This window comes from Lampris incognitus, chromosome 11 (assembly GCF_029633865.1).
Source record: "Lampris incognitus isolate fLamInc1 chromosome 11, fLamInc1.hap2, whole genome shotgun sequence".
Taxonomy (NCBI): Eukaryota; Metazoa; Chordata; class Actinopteri; order Lampriformes; family Lampridae; genus Lampris; species Lampris incognitus.
In genome coordinates this window covers 17,810,282-17,829,469 of record NC_079221.1, presented here as the reverse complement: position 1 = coordinate 17,829,469, position 19,188 = coordinate 17,810,282, and the positions used below count along the sequence as shown (strand labels likewise).

The window sequence follows — 19,188 nt, the reverse complement described above, 5'->3', positions numbered from 1 at the left end:
AGGCAGACTTTATACAAAATCATTCTATGTCCGGTGCTCATAAATCCCCGAAACGTCAGATTTTCTTAGGTCAGGAAAGCCAGTCCACTTCTGACTGATGGTGAACTGATGGTGTGATGTCAGTTTCACTGACAAGATATCAAGAGTGTACAAAGACATACAATGTAGTATAACCACATATTTGTTCCCACATATACACAGCATCTGCCCCCCTTTCAGACTAGATATCCACTGCGACATTAATTTAGCGTGCCTAACTTCCTTCAGTAATCCACCTCCTCAGCTATCACTAGCACTGCACGAGTCTCCTAGTTTTTGTGTTGATGCATGCTCAATAATCTGGGTAAGAAAATCAAAGAAGGTTGAATCAGTTCATCTGGATATAATGTTTATTGAGAGATACGTTTCATCACTCAACTAAGTGACATCTTCAGTCTGAACTGACTGCAGGTATCCCCCCACCCCTTATAAACAATACAGTACAATACAGTTGCATAACGACCGAACCAACAACCAGTTTTATGAAACTCTAGTTAATGATCCCACCCATATTTGCATATGAAACTGGTCATATGCAACTGTATTGTTTATAAGGGTGGGGACACCTGCAGTCAGTTTAGACTGAAAGATGTCACTTAGTTGGAAACATAGTATCTGTCAATAAACGTTGTATCCAGGTGAACTGATTCAACCTTCTCTGATCTCCTAGTTTTCATCGGAAGATACTTCAATTAAACATGTTTTCCCTTACATGTGCGTCCAAAAAAAGACATCAAAGAGTTTTATACCTGATCAGCCCATTAAACTGAATATGATTACCCTGATGGTTTGAGGCGTAATGTAAATCAATGGAGTCTCCGGTACATTCTCAACACAAAAAAGTCAGGTCACTAAGCAAGTCAATGTATATAGGCCCTCTGATCCCTCACAACAAATCATCCTGCTATTCACACCGCTCCCTCTGATCCAGATTCACATTCACCTATTTGCTAATAGGTGACATCTCCGAGAGTGCAGAGCAGTATAACTAGTATTCCTAGCATGCCCATTCAAGAAAGGACAGCGGGGAACCAGAGGAGGCATCTACCAAAGCACTGCTATCTATGCATTTATTGCTCTGGTGCTCAGTTCTCCAAAGTCTTGATCACATCCCTGGGGCCGAGTATATCTGTTAAAACGGTCTGCCCATTCTCTGCCTCCAAGAGCACTGACAGCTTAGCTCCCTATCCACGTTAGCTAACTCTGGAAGTTTGGAAGGTATTTTAACTGCTTGCAGACATAGCTTTGTTCTATTTTTACACAGGCTTGGCAAGTACTCTAATTTTCTGTTTGACAAGCCCACTCTTAATACCTTTAATCCATTTCTTTTCATCTCATCATCGCTGGTACTCAAATAGCTCAATATCCTGTTGGGTTTTTTTTTCTTTTTTTTTTTGGTCACCTTGTAACTGATGATAATGATCTTCACTTCCTTGCTTTTAAGCTCATTAACAATCTATAGCAACCGAATTTGAGGAGGATATGTTCAGGGTTAACATGGGCAGCACATCTGAGGATCTTAAAAGGATGAAAAATAAATGACACACTTGTCTCCAAAAAACATAACAGTGTCGGAATTTAAATAACAAGGTCAAAATTGAAGTGATCCGATTTTAAATTATAAGCTTTACTTAGGGATACCGTAACAATAGGACGTTATGTGGATGCTTTTATCCTTGGTTTCTTACAGGACCATGAGTGGATGCATATTAAGCTCGAGTGTCAAGATAGGAGGCAAACTCCTTACCCTTACACTACCTATAGTTTGACCATTGAGTTATACGCAATGACAATTCTCATTCACACCGACTTCGTTTAGGATTGATACCACACCTCTATGGACCTGTACAGTTAAAGTTGTTCCTTATATAAAGGTAAATACAGCCATGACATCTGTCAGACAATGAAACACAAATCTTCATCCATCCATCCATTATCCGAACCGCTTATCCTGCTCTAAGGGTCGCAGGGATGCTGGAGTCTATCCCAGCAGTCATTGGGTGGCAGGTGGGGAGACATCCTAGACAGACCGCCAGGCCATCACACAGGGCCGACATACACACACACACACACACACACACACACACACACACACACACACACATATTCATACCTAGTGGCAATTTAGTATGGCCAATTCACCTGACCTACATGTCTTTGGACTGTGGGAGGAAACCGGAGCACCCGGAGGAAACCCACGCAGACACGGGGAGAACATGCAAACTCCACACAGAGGACGACCCGGGACGACCCCCAAGGTTGGACTATCCCAGGGCTCGAACCCAGAACCTTCAAACAAATCTTCATATTAACATTTATTTGATTTTGAGTTTGATATACTCCACCGACAATTGAGAATACTGGCCTACTGCAGTTAGAGAACTATCAAGTTTGAAATGATAGTCTAAGTTGGCTGCCTTCTCAAAGAAGTAATGTGTGAGGACATTGCATATCCCCTGAAACCTATAGCCCTGCTTCAGCTTCAGTTTGAAATAGTAACTTCTGCTGCTCAAACATTGGTGAACATACATGAGAAATCTATAAAAGAAATAGAAATGTTGCAACGATTCAAAATCTCACAACTGTATGCATCCTGTTCAATCCGGTTTATCCGTGTTCTCCTCCGGCTAGCAGTGGATATGGCGAGCTACTCCCAGCTGCTTTGGCTCCTGCTGCCTCAATGCATCGCATTTATGGGCCGCTGACTATACTGCCAGTGGGCCTCTGTTGGCCCGCCGACTCTGTGATATGAGAATCTGGTAAAAAAAACACGCCTTATGCCATTCTGACACTGCTTTAACCTATGGTTATGATTATGGTATTTAGAACTATTAGGTTTATTAATGTCACTTTACTAAACCTCTTATTGTTACTTTACTGACATTCAAGATGAAATGGAAGAACAGTTTTAATCCTGGACCATTCAGATTTTGCACCATTCATTTGGACAATTGGAAAAGGTCCTTTTGACACATCATGTTATGCAAAAAATAATGTACAACTAACTGCAAGCCAATCAGCAATGCATATTTTCCTGCAGTGTATCAGAACAAGGTGTCATCAGATGCCATTAAAAACGAGTTTAAGGGGCATCCGGATAGAGTGGCAGTCTGCTCCGTTGCCTACCAGCACGGGGACTGCCGGTTCGAATCCTCCGGCTTAGTCGGTCGTCCCTACAGACACAATTGGCCATGTCTGCGGGTGGGAAACCGGATGTGGTCCTGGTCGCTGCACTAGCGCCTCCTCTGGCCAGTCAGGGTGCCTGTTCGGGGGGGAGGAGACTGGGGGAATAGCATGATCCTCCCACGTGCTACGTCCCCCTGGCGAAACTCATCACCAACAAGTGAAAAGAAGTGGCTGGCGACTCCACATGTAGGTGGAGGCATGTGGTAGTCTGCAGCCCTCCCTGGACCGGCAGAAGGGGAGAAGGGGGCGCAGCAACCGGGATGGTTCGGAAAATAGGGTAATCGGCCAAGTACAACTGGGGAGAAAAAGAGGGGGAAAATGCCACACACACAAAAAAAAAACGAGTTTAAAAAAAGTGTGCAGGACTCAGAATCGATACAATGCACATCAAAGAGAAGGATCGCTAGAGAAAAAGAAGTGAACCACATGAGAGACTTGAGATGGAGAGATACAAGAAGTAAACGCTAGCCATGAGCTGTCAGTCACAGCGGCCTGACAATACCAGAGGGCTCTCTGGAGGTCTGCGGGTGACTCCAGGGAGGAGACCGGTGAGAGGCACACCGTACATCTGAACAGTACTGCTGACCCGAAAGATCAAGGAACTTAGACCAACGAACGTTAAAGCTTGTTAGATAGGCAACATGTTAAGGCATTAAGGGAGCAGTCAGTGGAAGCTGAATTATAATCAGATTTGTATGAAGAAAGCGCGCCATAATCAAAAATGTTAGATGAGTTCAATGAAGTTAAATGAAGAATATTTTAAGAACTAGTGTTGGCTTTAAAGTATGAGTACACAAAGTAGCTAATTTAAGTTAACCAGTTACATTATGTAAATAATGTTAAATGAACCTGTTTTGATTTTACAGATCAATACGAGGGAGCAGGTGAGGGAAAAATCTTCAAATATTAAAAGGGTAGAAAAGAAGAGGAGCTCTTTTCACGTGAGCCCAGACGATTTCACTTGACTTGCAAAGCTGGGTGTTGATGAGATGCCTCAACTCCTGGGTGAGTTCTGAGCCAGAAACCTCAACATGTAAAAGACACTCCAGGAAAAAGAGGCCGGTCTACAAAGGTATGTGGTCGAAAAGTCTGTTCTGAAAAAGAAGAAATGCCAGATTGAGGAGGCTATTTGGGAACAGGGCCTTCTCAGATTTGAAGAGGTAATGAGAGTCTCTTCAAGGCCAGAGAGCCAGACCCATTAGCCATCCTGAAGGAGAAGAACGTCTGTATCAACAAACCTGTCCTTGGGGCTTAGGAGATAGACCAAAAAATATATATACGTATATAAATAAATAAATCCAAAGACATGGAGGCTATAAGTAGATGCTCCTCCTGGACAAAGAGAAACTCCTTCAGGGAACAGAGGTTCTCAAAAAGAAAACACCCCCTAAGGGCAGATGAGCTACACAGAGCTCTTCCTGGCATAAAGACTGGGTAGAAGACCTGGGAGGAAAAGATACAATGTCTCCAGCAAAACAAAAAGAAACTCCAGCTGACGCATATGGGGGTCCTCAAAAAGGTAAGGACTCCCAAAGGCAGAGGAGCTGCAGAGAGCTCTTTCTGACAAAGAGGCCTGGGAGGAAAACAAAGAACTTCTTCACCAAAACAAAAAGAAGCCCTGGCCGCAACATATGGAGGTCCTGCAGAGGGATGTTCTCCTCCTGGAGAAAGATCTGGAAAAAGACCCATGCTGATGACAATGAGGAGGCTCAAACAGCGCTGAAGCAGCACCTCACCCAACCAGGCTGAGCAGAAAGTGAAGAGCTGCCTCCACCAGAGGCAGGAGGAGACAGCCTGTCTCCCTACGGCCATATATAATAATGATACTAATAATCATCATCATCATTACATTTATATGCATATGAGGCTGGGCAAACTTTGAAGAGATAGCCAGAGAAACAATTGTCAGAGAAGAGTTGCATGAAGAACAGATGGGCAGAGAAGAAGTTGGCAAAGAAAGAGGAACAGAAGATCACATGGCCAAGAAGAGCGCCTCCCTGTGACTCCAACTAACTTCCAAACACCTGAGCACGTGCACTCCCCCAATCCCTCATGGATAAAACTCACTTTTAAACTCAAAGGCGCAATGACAGCTTCAAAAGTAATGAATTGTTTTTATATTTTTCCTTGATTTAATTGTTGACTCTTACACAGCATCCATATTGCAATCGACTGAAAATTTCAATAACTACACGACAGCTATGGTAAACAATTAAAAACATGAATGTACATACACCTCATTTAGACCGATTTTAAGTTACCGACCATGGATTTTTTAATATTTTTGTCAACAGCTCTGGAAGATTGTTTCAACTTGATTTGGAATTGATAGTTTACCAGCAGACTTGGGGAAAAAAAAGATAAAACGGCCATATTTTTCATAAGCAATGTCCGTAAAAGATTTTTACTTTAGTCAGAGTAATAAGTTACCGTCACTTTTCATATCTCACTGGTGCTGATTAATCTATTTCCTCTAATAGACACATTAGCCCGGTACCAACCTGCTGATAGAGTCTAAATGATCTGTGGTTGGAGGAAGTGAAATAGCAAAAAAGGTAATTTCAGTGTACCCCCGGTCACTTCTTTATATGATGCGATGAAACAGATAGGTTTCTGCTCTGACTGTGCAGAAAATCAAAAATTAACTCTGATATGAATTTAAAGGTAGGTCTGTAAAAGCTGTGTACGCCCCATAGACAATATTCTCTTTTGTGGTTACGCGAGGGACAAATGTAATACCAAGATGCACATCAGAAAAGGGTGGTTTAAGAATAAAATCAAAAAGAACATACAAACCGATTATTCTTATTTCCCTCTATTTTAAATGGGAAGCCCATAGTCATGGAAACAGCAAGCCAGAAAAAACTTCTTGATAGCACGCAATCAACAGCCTTTGAAAGCTACGGCTGCCTTTCCTGCCTATGGAAAATGACATATACTATATCAGAACTGCGTCTCCCCCTGCCAACTTTCCCCTTAACCACATGCTCCAAATGCCACACAGAGCCAGGCAGGAGATAACAGTGGGTAAACTGCAATAACGTTAATCTTCTTTCAGAACAAGACCAGGATTGCCTCTCCAGCTGTTCCCCCGTGCACAGCTCCTGTGTTGCCCTCAGCTATGGTCAGCTTTTAATTCAGGTTTACAATCTTGGGTTTATGATTTATAATTCGATCATTTATCTGATATTCTTCAGCAGACTGACTTGCAGCACAGATATCGGTTTGAGTGTGTGGCTGGGGGGCATGTTGACAGGTGCATGGCTGCTGATGGATGCAACAGCGACTATTATGGGATTGAACCTGAAACCTTCTACTTCACGCCACTAATTACAAAAACACACCACAGTGAAAGAGGCAAGAATAAGCTATAAAAAGAGCATGGTTTTGGGAGTCGGGTGAAAACGCTCTCCAAGGCCCCTGTTTGTTTTTAAATCTGTCATACTGAACGTAAAGAGGCAGTACAGGAACTGCATTTCTGTTGAAAGCTACTCGGTGATGAGAACAGAAGTCAAAAATCAATCAAATCAAATTTAAGAATCAAAAATGATATGAAGTGAATATACTCAATAAGATTGGATTAATGTTTTAAGAGAGAGGCCATGCCCTTATCATGCATTGTTTAGTAGTGTGATCGTCCTGGGAATAATCTCAAGACATTTAAGAAGCTTACACACAATAACCTACCACACATCTGGCACTGGTTAGGTAACAAACAGCGGGAATCATTTCAAAGGAGGAAGTCTCACGCCGGGGGGTGGCGGTAGTGAAAATATATAAAGATGGTTGCTGGAATTGTCCTCATCTCAATGAGCAACATGGCATGTCTCTTGAGTCAGTTAATAATAGTTCATTTCCTTAAAGATTATATTTTGGTAGTTATGGTTTTATTAGACAAAACAGCAAGGATTGACAGGAAGGATGATGGGGACAGGACACGAAGCAAAGATCCTGGGTCAGATTCTATCCCATAATACACCGATGCGAGGTCTGAATCTATACGGTGCAGATTGGCCAGAGCACCCTCGCATTGAAATTCCCCGTTTTTTGTGAATTGAGCTTTTTGACATCCCGCAAGCTGCAGGGACATTTAGTCTGATGATAAAACACCACATGTCAAAAATTATAAGGCACTTTGCAAGCACAGACAAGGACTGTCTCGATGCTTTCACTGTTGAAAAGCACTTTACACTTTTGCTCTCCAGTCAACATGCCAAATCAGACTCAGAGCCCTTTCTCCCTGACACAAACCCGTAAACATGCTAAGAGTTTGCTTATTATCACCAGTTACTATTATTATAAAAGTGGAGTCTGAGGACCCCCACTGAGTCAATGAATGGGTTCCGAGGGGCCGTCAGCAAAAAACTGGAATGTTTAGTTTTCAAATATATTATTTCAGTAAAACAATTAAAAAAAAATAATGCAGAAACAACTGTTGCTCTAATCACAGGTTATCCTCTCACCACCACTGTTTAGACAGTTTATCAATACAAGATTGACAAAAACAAAAAAGCTTCCTGTTGTCCATCAAAGAAACACTTATTAAATGGGCGTCCATGCCCTCAAGTAACTCTGCCTGGAGTAGTGCTGAGCAATTAGCGGGGTTTTTTTGGGGGGGGGGTTGCCCCCTTTTTCTCCCCAATGATATCTGGCCAATTACTCACTCTTCTGAGCCATCCTGGTCGCTGCTCCACCCCCTCTGCCGATTTGGGGAGGGCTGCAGACTACCACACGTCTCCTCCGATACATGTGGAGTCGCCAGCCCCTTCTTTTCACCTGACGGTGAGGAGTTTCGCCAGGGGGATGTAGCACATGGGAGGATCACGCTATCCCCCCAGTTCCCCTTCCCACTGAACAGGCACCCCAACCAACCAACCAACCAACCACAGGAGGCGCTAGTGGAGCGACCAGGACACATACCCATATCCGGCTTCCCACCCGCAGATATGGCCAATTGTGTCTGTAGGGATGCCCTACCAAGCCGGAGGTAACATGGGGATTCGAACAGGCGATCTCCATGTTGGTAGGCAAAGGAATAGACCGCCACACCACCCAGATGCTCTTTTCTTGTTTGTTTTTGTTTTGTTTTTTTTGGTTCAATTTCGATTTGGTTTTGGAAATAAATGTTGATTTAAATTTCAATGACGATTATTATTTTATTTATTTCGACTATGAACAGTAAAACTCTTCTGAAATTTGTATCCACCATTTAACTTAAAAAAAGGACATTTAAAGAGCCCAAGTACCATCAAAATACCTTCAATCTTAGCCAACATTTACAAACATTAAGGCTATAAACAAGACTCTCCCTGGGCCAAAATGAATGCAGTGTTCAGGTTTAGTCGGCAGTCGGTATGTGTTGTCTATCACTAAGAGCTCATTCATTCAATTGGAGAATGGAAAAAAGAAAATCTCCATCCCCAGTGTTTGACTTTCAGCGGTGGAGTGACTGGTTTGTTTCCATTTCAGCTCTCTCACGCCCTGGCTCTGCTCCTCCTCTCCTCGCTCATGATCTCTCTCTCTCCTTCAAACCCTAAGCCGACATGTCTGCCACCTCCTGCAACCTTACACTTGCAAAAACTGAGATACAAAACAGTCCCACGTTAAGGTCATACAGCCACGGAGTAAAGACTGGAGAGCAATGGACTGCTTTCATTGTTGCTACTGCAGGGATGAGTTGTGCCAAAACAGTGTGTGCGCGTATGTGTTTGTGTGTTTCTGGCTTTTGAAATGACAGCTTTCAGTATGCTAGATGCCGCAAGGCATATCCCTGCGCTCCACAGTCAAAAATACACACTGCGTGTCATTTTCTGCCTTGGCCTCAAGCCCAGGAAAAAAAAATAGTTAACCGAGTTTCAATGTTTCTAATAACTGGTCCAATCTTGATCAATTATTATTTTTAAACAGTGAACATTAACTGAAATCTTACTTAGAGATCTGTGACAGGAAGTCCCTGTGAGAATTTACGGTCCAGACGGTGCAAACTGGGTGAAAATGGAAAAGACAGGTATGTGAGAGAAAAGGCTTAGAGTGGCCTGAAACAATCATGCCGTAAGCACAAGTCCCATACGGCAGCCTGCTAAGACAATGTGCTCTGTTGGCTTTTTAACAGTGATTTTTACCCACGGAAGATACCCTTCAGCCCCAGCGCATGTTTATATTTGGGACACGGCTGCAAATCCAAGCAAAGCTAATTATAATATGTCATTTGGTAAGCTATATTATTGTATGGTTAGGTCACTAGGTGCCCAACAGCTTTATTTCTGTTTCTGTAATGCTCTAATTGAGTGTCTACTTAGTGAAGTCTGTTGAACATACACCATCATATAGACTCACGAGCCACTGTGCAAGTGTTGTCTTCTTAGCCTAGTTTCTATTCTTGGCTCCAGACATATGTTCATTATATAAGGGGCAAAAAGTCTGCACAGACGACTAAATTAATCCGGTGAATTTGAATGACTTTGTTCAGCACAAACAATTTAAATGGTGAAAAACATCGCTCGAATTACTTGAGTGCTTCTCTAGAGATGTGTGTTGTGTGGGCTTTACAACAATGCTTAATGCTATATTTAAAATATAAACCACTTTCAAAATAGTACTTAAAACAGCACCGTGAGGATAAACTCAAGACTTTATACAGTACAGATATATGTACTGACACGCGAACATGTATCTCAATCTGTTAGGGCATATTTGCAAATGTCTCCTCAGGCTTGTGAACAAAGTGTAATACTCTCTGCAAATACATACTTGATACGTTTGGAAGACTTGGAGATATGCAATATGATCTTCAATTTTGACTTGTATCAGAATTTGAAAGTAGATGCTTAAACTAGAAATTGTAAATGGGTGTTTGTTTATGAGAAAAACTGGTGAAAGTGTGGCTCTAAGAGAGAGTATTTCTAAGTTCCAGTACAAGTACACATCTCAAAAGGTTGTGTTTTCATGAGTTTCTTTTGTCATTAATCGGCTATAACCAAGCTCTGTCATTGTGCATGGCTAACTGGAAGCTTGAGTTAACCACTTTCCTGAGTGCAATGTGGCAAAGTTTGATTCAACCATACTTTGGCATGATTTAGAGAAGATCAGCATGTGTGAAATAAGAAACTTATCAAGAAGCCACAATTCCCACTGGTCGGTACTGATGACCACAACCGTAATGGTCTCGTATTAGTCTAGTTGCAGTTGATCAAGTAAACTTCCCTTTTTCCCCACAAATGTTATATTCTTAGTTAGTCTTATATACTTATAATTAAGAAAATGTAAATGAAATTACTAATGAGGGAAAAATAGGTACATCCCATGCTGCTAAGGCCCCCTTCCCAGTAAGATACTACAATGAAAGTTGTTGATTTTTTTTCCTCCCAAACACATATTGCAAGAACGTTTTCTGTGTAATTCAGTGTTAGACTATGTTTTGAGTGGGCACAGGTAAACATGGCTGTTAAGTTGGGAGTTAAGTTGGATAATTTGTAAGAATTAGTTTTCCTCTGCCATGACCACTGGCCATGACAGAGACCATGCTAAAAGAAAAAAAAAAGAAAATTAAAAAAAAAGAAAAACATCTCCATTAAACCCTACTACCTATACAGAACTTTATTTTTCCTTTCTCATAGTCAGCTGTAGAGAAGCTAAGATCAGGTAGATATGCTTGGTTTACTTGTTGTCCATTGTTGTACAGCTTTACCTCATGAACATAAATATAACGCTTACGTGGATGATGCATTTATCATTTACTCACATTCAAATCACAATTATTGGTAATTGTGATTTGAATGTGAGCAAATTATGAATGCACAATTACCAATAATTGCGATTTGACAGGAGTCTTAGTTTATGAGACTGTATATCTCTAGCTAGCACAAAACAAGATGCAGTATCACCAACAGACAGTAAATGTTGCAGAGTAATCAATACACGATTTAAGTCTTCTGCCATTTGCTGTCCAATGAGGAGTTTTGATGGAAGCATGAAGCCACCGAAACGGAAATGGAAATTGTGGCTGTTGCAGAGCAGTAAAACATTTAAAATCAGCAAACCTGCAGCCTTGTTAGCTGTGGTAACTTTTCTCAGGACATGAATTGCTAAGACCGAAACAATAGACCATTTCTTTGTTTGACCTTGCAAAAATGTGATAAAATAATAACCTTATGGTTAAATCAAAAACTTAAGAACAACAACAACAACCGCTAATGTGTCCCTGTTGAACTTGAAATAGTAAAGCCAGTTAGCACAACTTGAAGTAGTTCCCTTTGGCTAACACAGCCACAATTAAACAAATATTCAATAGTTAAGATAATTTTACAGTCATCATTGATTTGGACATGACCAGATCAGATTATTAGTGGCAAACCTAACAAATACAGAATCGTTTCGTTTCCACAAATGATATTAAAGTAAAAATGAAGGAAAGTTGTACTTCCATTCTTCCATGCTGGCAATGTTTCGAAAAGTGTATTGAATGAGGTCATTGAAGGAGGCCTCTCATTTCTGTGACTGATAACATGTAGATTTACAAGTGTCTTTGCCTCCAAATCAACTCTACATTTCAGAGACTGATTGGGAGTCAAGTGGCTAACATGGTGGTTCAAACCCTAGGGTGTGTGTTCGAGTCATGACAGTCTTCTCAACGAACTAGAAACACAACAGCTTAGGATGTTTTTTTTTTTATTTTGGTGGAAGTTTATCTTACCTAATTGATGGTATAAGGATGGAGGTCACCGTACATTGTCGCCATTGTCATTTGCTGTATTTATGTTTTTTGAGAATGTAATGTGAATGTAAGCCCTCCAAGACTGTGACTGTGGGCTATACAAATAAACTTCACTTCACTTGACATTATTATACTAATAATAATAATCATCACCATCATTACATTTATATAGAACTTTTCTAGACACCCAAATTGCTTAGCTTATTTACCTTAATAAGCCCCGTGGCATCCTCAGACAGTCATGGAGTGAACATTGACCTCACCACTGTTAGATGTGCAGAAAGTTTCGACAACAAATCAAGAGGGATAACTTAGCTGTAAAAGCTCAGTGTAACACAATGTTAAGAATGAAATTATAAATTAAAATTTCTCGGTCTGGGGGCGTGCAGGTGATGTGGGTGGTCTATTCTGTTGCCTGCCAACACAGGGATCGCCAGTTCAAATCCCCATGTTACCCCCGGCTTAGTCGGGCGTCCCTACAGACAAAATTGGCCGTGTCTGCGGGTGGGAAGCCAGATGTGGGTATGCGACCTGGTCACTGTACTAGCGCCTCCTCTGGTTGGTCAGTCGGGGCACCTGTTCGGGGGGGGGGGGGAACTGGGAGGGGGGATAGCGGGATCCTCCCACATGCTACATCCCCCTGGTGAAACTCCTCACTGTCAGGTGAAAAGAAGTGGCTGGCGACTCCACATGTATCGGAGGAGGCATGTGGTAGTCTGCAGCCCTCCCCAGATCGGTAGAAGGGGTGGAGCAGCGACCGGGACGGCTTGGAAGAGTGGGGTAATTGGCCGTATATTGTAAGTGGGGAAGAAAGGTTATGCCTCACATGCCATTGTATCAATCAAGTTTCCTAAATCCATGGTTACAGCAGGCTTTCATGAACATTAGACAAAATAAGAAACACTGAGTGGTGCAGTACATAAAGATGGAGCTGTTAAACTTCCAAATCTCGGCAAGTTTCTTTCTAAAGATAGGCTGATATTGTTTTTACCAAGGGTTTATTGCAGAGTTGCAGGAGTTTCTGTGGTTTGTACAACCATCAGTCGCATCTACACTTGACCGGTAGCTTTTATTTTGTATATTTCACAATCAGTTTTATCCAGTACGTAATGTGCATATAACCTGCACAGCACAATAGACAAATTCTGCACCCTGGAGATGCAGTCTTATATACATTGCTTCTCAATACAGTGCTTTCAGTTCCCATTATGCCACTTTCACTAAAAGCCTGGATATCTGCAGAAGGTATACTGCACTTATCTATCCAGACATATAGTCTTTGGGTTTAGCCTACAGCTACCAACCACCAGATAGGAGCCCGCCTGTTCAAGAACAGTGTACGCATTATCTTTGCAAAATTAAGATAATCGAAGTGTATCTGATTTGTCACAATCAGAGTAATTTGTTTTGTCACCCTAAAAGCACAGGTTTTTTTTTCTTCTTCTTTTGGATATTAGAAGTAGAAATTTTGGCATGTGTCAGCGATGCTTGTGGAAGTCACTGGGGGATAAATCGGTAAGGGGCTAGTTAGATAGAATATCCAGTCATCTGTAAATGAAGCACAATGGTCTGTTGACAAAGGCATGGCTGCATAAATATCATGGTGTGGCAAATCTGCACCACAACCAGGGCTCACAATCACAGGGCCACAGACACAGATGGTCAGCCTGTTCATTATAAACACGATGACGACAGGTTAAAAACAGAGTAAGGAACCATTAAAATACTAAAAATAAACATTTATAAAAGTCTTTTGGTGGGGAGAGTGCCATACAGCCTTCAGCTCTCTCTCTGGCCCTGGTGCGTCTTCATGGGGTTGCAACCACATTATAACCTGTTTTGAGCCAATTAGGCTAACCGGAGACAGGTGCCACCGCACCCCACTCACCACACACGGCAAGTATAAAAAAAGATATTTGGGTGGGAATAAAAGCAAATTTGTTTCACTAATGGAACAAAGACTGCTCACTGAAACCAAAAACAAATTCAGCGTAGGCCGAGTTTTGTCATTAGAGTGAACGTGCACAAATGTGTATGTTCGATTTTATGTGCAGGTGTGAGTTTCAACTTTTCTCTCCATTCAAAGAGATGGTTAAACAAAATGTTAACAAATCCATAACAGCTTACTTGAAGTAGCTTCACATCCTTGTTCCAACAGGACTTTGGCATTTCAAGCAGGGCCACGTTAAGTGGACCATACGTATATACTGAGACACTGTGAGATTAGCCAAGTGACATGGAAAGCTGTGCTTATCAACAAAATCCTACACCTTAAATGCTTATATCTTTATTGTCATCGTACAAGTACAACGAGATTAGGTTTGCAGGTTCCATAATCAATGCTATAAAACAATTAATAAGATAAAAATAAAACAAGAAATCAAATAAAATAGCAACAAAGTAGCAGTTTATATGAACAGTATAAACAGTGTCCAACAGTAGTAAGTAGTGCTAGAGATGTGTAAAACAGCAACAAAGCCAAGGGAATGTAGATATAGAGTCTTTAAATAGCACAATGTGGGTGAAAGTATTAATCCCTGAAAACTGCAGTCAGACAGTTTATGGGGGCTACCTCGCGGACTGATTCAGACCAGTTAGGGCTCTGGGGAAGAAGCGGTTTCTTAGTCTGGTGGTGTGGCGTAGAGGAGTCTATCACGCCTGCCAGATGAAATGAGTTCAAACAGACGATGGCGTGGCTGTGTGGGGTCCTCACAGATACTGGCAGCTTTTCTGAGGCATCGGGAGCTTTAGATGTCCTCCAGGGCTGGGAACTGTATCCCAATGATCTTCTGTGCTCTGGAGATGACCCGCTGAAGAGCTTTCCTATCAGCTGCTGTGTAGCTGAGATACCACACCGAGATGCCGTATGAGGGGGCGTCCAGGTAGCGTAGCAGTCTATTCCATTGCCTACTAACACGGGGATGGCCGGGTCGAATCCCCATGTTACCCCCAGCTTGGACGGGCGTCCCTATAGACACAATTGGTCGTGTCCGTGGGTGGGAAGCTGGATGTGGGTATGTGTCCTGGTCGCTGCACTAGTGCCTCCTCTGGTCAGTCGGGGCACCTGTTCGGGGGTGGGGAGGGGGAACTGGGGGGAATAGCATGATCCTCCCAGGCATTACGTCCCCCTGGCGAAACTCCTCATTGTCAGGTGAAAAGAAGCAGCTGGCGACTCCACATGTATCGGAGGAGGCATGTGGTAGTCTGTAGCCCTCCCCAGATCGGCAGAGGGGGTGGAGCAGAGATCAAGATGGCTCGGAAGAGTGGGGTAATTGACTGGACACAATTGGGGAGAAAAAAAGGGGGGAACCCCCCCCCAAAAGAAGAGAGATGCAGTATGTTCAAATGCTCTCTGTGGTGCTGCGTAGAAGACTACGAGCAGCTGTTGGAGCAGACCAGTTTTCTTCAGTGTCCTCAGGAAAAACAGCCACTGCTGTGATTTTCTGACCAGTGCAGCGGTGTTGGTGATCCACGTGAGGCCCTCTGAGATGTGAATGCCCAGAAACCTGAAGCTGGACGCTCTCTCCACTCTGTCTCTTTTGATGAAGATTGGAGTGTACTCATCAGTCCGTGACCTTCCGAAGTTGATGATTAGCTCCTTGGGACAGGTTGTTCTCTGAGAACCATCTCACCAGGTTCAGCACCTCCACTCTACAGGCTGATTCATCATTAATGGAGATCAGCCAATCAGTGTTGTGTCATCTGCAAACTGAACGATGGTGTTAGTGGCGAATGCCAGCGCTGTCGTCTATGAATAGCATCCTCATGTATGTGCCCTGTCTCTCCAGGTGAGTCAGGACAGTATGAACAGCCAGAGAAATGGCCTCCTCCTCTGTGGATCTGTTAGTTCTATAAGCAAACTGGTATGAGTCCAGAGAGGCGGGGATGGTGGCTTTGATGTGGGAGAGGACCAGTCTTTCTAAACACTTCATTATTGTTGGTGTGAGGGTAACCGGATGATAGTCATTCAGATTGCCGGCACTATGATGGCTGACTTCAGGCACTTGGGGACCATTGCTAGAGATAGAGACAAATTGAAGATTCTTGGACGTACCACAGCTAGCTGTTCAGTACAGTCCTTAAGTATACCTGTCCTGAAATCCGTCAGGGCCTGCAGCTTTGCGTGGATTGACCCTCCACAGCCTGCTCTGTACATCATGTGTGCTCAGTGTGAGAACCTGTTTATCGTCTTTGGCCAGGATTCTTGCGTTTCAAAGCGGGTGAAGAAGGCGTTGAGTTCATTGGAAAAATTGATCGGTCAGGTTCATGCAGTTTTTTGGAACATATTCATCATAGACAGCTAGCAGCAGCCAGTGGACAAGATTATAAGGGCAGGTCAAATTTAGGAATTTAGCCGGAGTTACTTGGCAATGAAGTTTTAGTTCGTTTTACAATTTACAAATGTCCATTTACAATTTAAAGTTTAACTATATATATTTTGAAATGTTCATGCAAGTTCACAAACTAGAGTACACGTTTGGAGACTGTATTGCATTTTTCCAAGTCAATAAATTTGCAGATAGCAATGAATGTTTATAAGCATGAGTACAAATTTGCAAATATGTCCTTACAGATTGAGATCAATGTCCACATGGATCAGTAGTCTTGATTTTTATCCTCAACCTCTACCCGAGTTCACAAAACTTGGAAGTCTTGACTCATCTACATTTACGGGACATTGCTTCAACAACGTCCCAGCAGGCAAAATCTGGTCTCAAAAGACAAAGTTTGACACTTCACACTCAAGCATAATGGTTGTGAATGAGGAGTCAATCAAATGAACAACTTGATAGCCCACAGCAATCGATGCACTCTCATTTCTCTCCCAAGCCCCATGGGGGCCATGTCATGACTGTCTTCACTTTCCAATCTCTGCACCTGCCTTTTATGGCCTCATTATTACGCTGCATAGAATTTAACAAACAAGCACAGTACCTTATTAATTTAGTTATTAACACAGCAAGAGTGATTGAGATTCACAATTTTTTTTGTGCTTCTCAGAGTGGACTTTATCTAATTCTTGAGATATAGAACCCAGCCAGACTGAGCAGCAGTTAGTTCCCTTGCCTTTGACTATAAGTATACCTGTCTGTAGTCTGTAGACGCACCCCCCGCCCCCATCACACACACACACACACGCATGGCACAAACACAGTGTGGAACACAATAATGTCCATTAATCTCTGATATTTCAAATCAATACCAAACGATCGCAAGGGCTAGCACGCCAAGTTGTCAGTAGCCACTGAATGAAATATTCACTCCGTATATATACTGCCCTGCAGTATTTTTGTCAGTCTTCTCCAAAGTCCCATGAATCATTTAATTAAGTCAGGGCACTCAGAGGGACCGGCCTCAGACAGGAGGACCATTTTGTCCTGAGCCCAGTTAAATCATTTATTCAACAATGTGTCCACGCATGAGAAATCCAAGACACGGATTTAAGGAAATAGCCTACAAGAGAAATAATCCCGGCGCATCTGCCTGGATGGGCGCTCCGCCGCCTCGGCGTGGTTCGGTTTGGCTTCCGTCTACGGACCCACATCAACACACAAAGCCAACTCCGTCCTGCTCGTTAAAGTTTCGCGGGGGGACAAAAAACGGAAAACTTTACTCTGGTGAAAACTTCCCACAGCGGTATACATCCGTTCTCTCCATTTTACGTTTCCTAATGCAACATAGTTTGGAAAAATAAAAAATAAAAAATAAAATAAAAAGGCAGTGGTCGTCGACGCTAAACAAGCAACGTTATCGCTTACCTTTACGTCGGAGGAGTATCGCCGACTGTGCTGAGCTGCCCCTGCACTTTGATTCATGTTGGAGCACCGAGGACAGCTCCGGACGCGCACCGAGAGGGAAAACAACAACAACCGCCGCCGCCACCGCCGCCGAGAAACACCGGCGATTTTTCTTTCTTTCTTTCTTTCTTTCTTTCTGTTTTCTTCTGGCGCTTCTTCAAATGGGCGCTACAGGAAGACGTGTTCCGAAGGTGGGTTACCGCGACCGAGGCGGAGTGGCGGACGCGTGCGTCCCCGCTGCAACTGGCGCGCCCTCCACCAATGATGTCGCGCGCCACCCAGGATCACCGAACAACCTGGATATCGCCGTGCTCCATCTAACCACATTATGCACCTTTTTTTTAATCTTTATCTATTTTTTTATTATTTTTATCAACAGAGCTCAAATCTCACTTTTTCATAACAAGCCCTTGAATTTATTTCTGTCCACTGGGGTCAAAACGACCAATTATAAATAACAATTTGAACCGTAAGCATTGTAATGAAGATGATGTAGTGCTGTATTGGCTTATTTTGGAACACATTTTCCAGTTGTATTGCCATAGACTCCAAAGGCGGATCTGTGAAGGCTAGATGCTGGTAATTAACCCTTGTAGTCAAATGCAAGTACATGATGGAAACTAATAAATGTGTATGGGATTGACATGGGTGTAGTCAAGGGGGAACCGGGTGCATCATTTAACAAACCCCAAAAATGAAGTCCAACTAAATCATACTCAGTATCGTAGGAAGAAAAAAAACACATGGTCACTACCATATAAAGATTACAAGCCTGAAATGCCCATTTTTGGTATTTTATAAGGTATAGTGTATTCGTAGCCATGGAAGGTCAAAGGCTGGCTTGCATCCTGTGCTGGGAATAACAAGGTCCACTTTTGGGGGGAAAACACCCACCACTTTGAGAAGGAACATACATAACGGATAGATTGGGTCAATAGATAACGCTGTATAAAGCAAACCTGCATAAAGCAAAGAGTAAGTTCATTTTCTTTCTTCTGTTCGTTCGTTCTTTCATTCTTTCTTTCTTTCTTTCTTTCTTTCTTTCTTTCTTTCTCTCTCTTGCATGTAACCAGAAAGAGTCGCAGTTAATTGGTTTCTCTGTTTGTGTGCAGTTCTACATACAGTATGGAGCTGGCTTTGTTATTGACATGAAACAGGAGTTTGGGAAATAATCAGTGCAGCAAATTAGAAAAGCTACAGTCTGTCCATCTGTCTGTCTGTCTGTCAGCATCACCATCTTGGACATGCTAAGAACGGTGAGTTGGGGCATGCAAATGAAAGAGCAAGATACAGACTGAAAGAAAGTGAATTAGTAGGAAAGAGTGAAGTAGCATAGGATTAAATTCGTAGTGTTGTTTGGATGAGAGTCTATGAATGTAACCATGAAAATTAAGAGGGCAAACGATAATCAGTCTGGTAAGCCAACATTTAATCTAGCCTATTTGTTTGTGC

General features: G+C 42.5%; 1 protein-coding gene across 1 annotated transcript in view; it reads right to left on the bottom strand.

Annotated features, from left to right (window-relative positions):
* Window positions 1-17,881, bottom strand: part of LOC130120536 (inactive dipeptidyl peptidase 10-like) — a 159,958-nt gene extending 142,077 nt beyond the window's left edge. The window contains exon 1 of the mRNA XM_056289115.1: window positions 17,698-17,881. Coding sequence (XP_056145090.1) covers window positions 17,698-17,754 — 57 coding nt within the window. The 5' untranslated portion in view covers window positions 17,755-17,881. The remainder of the gene's footprint in view (window positions 1-17,697) is intronic.
* Between the last annotated feature and the right edge of the window lie 1,307 nt (window positions 17,882-19,188).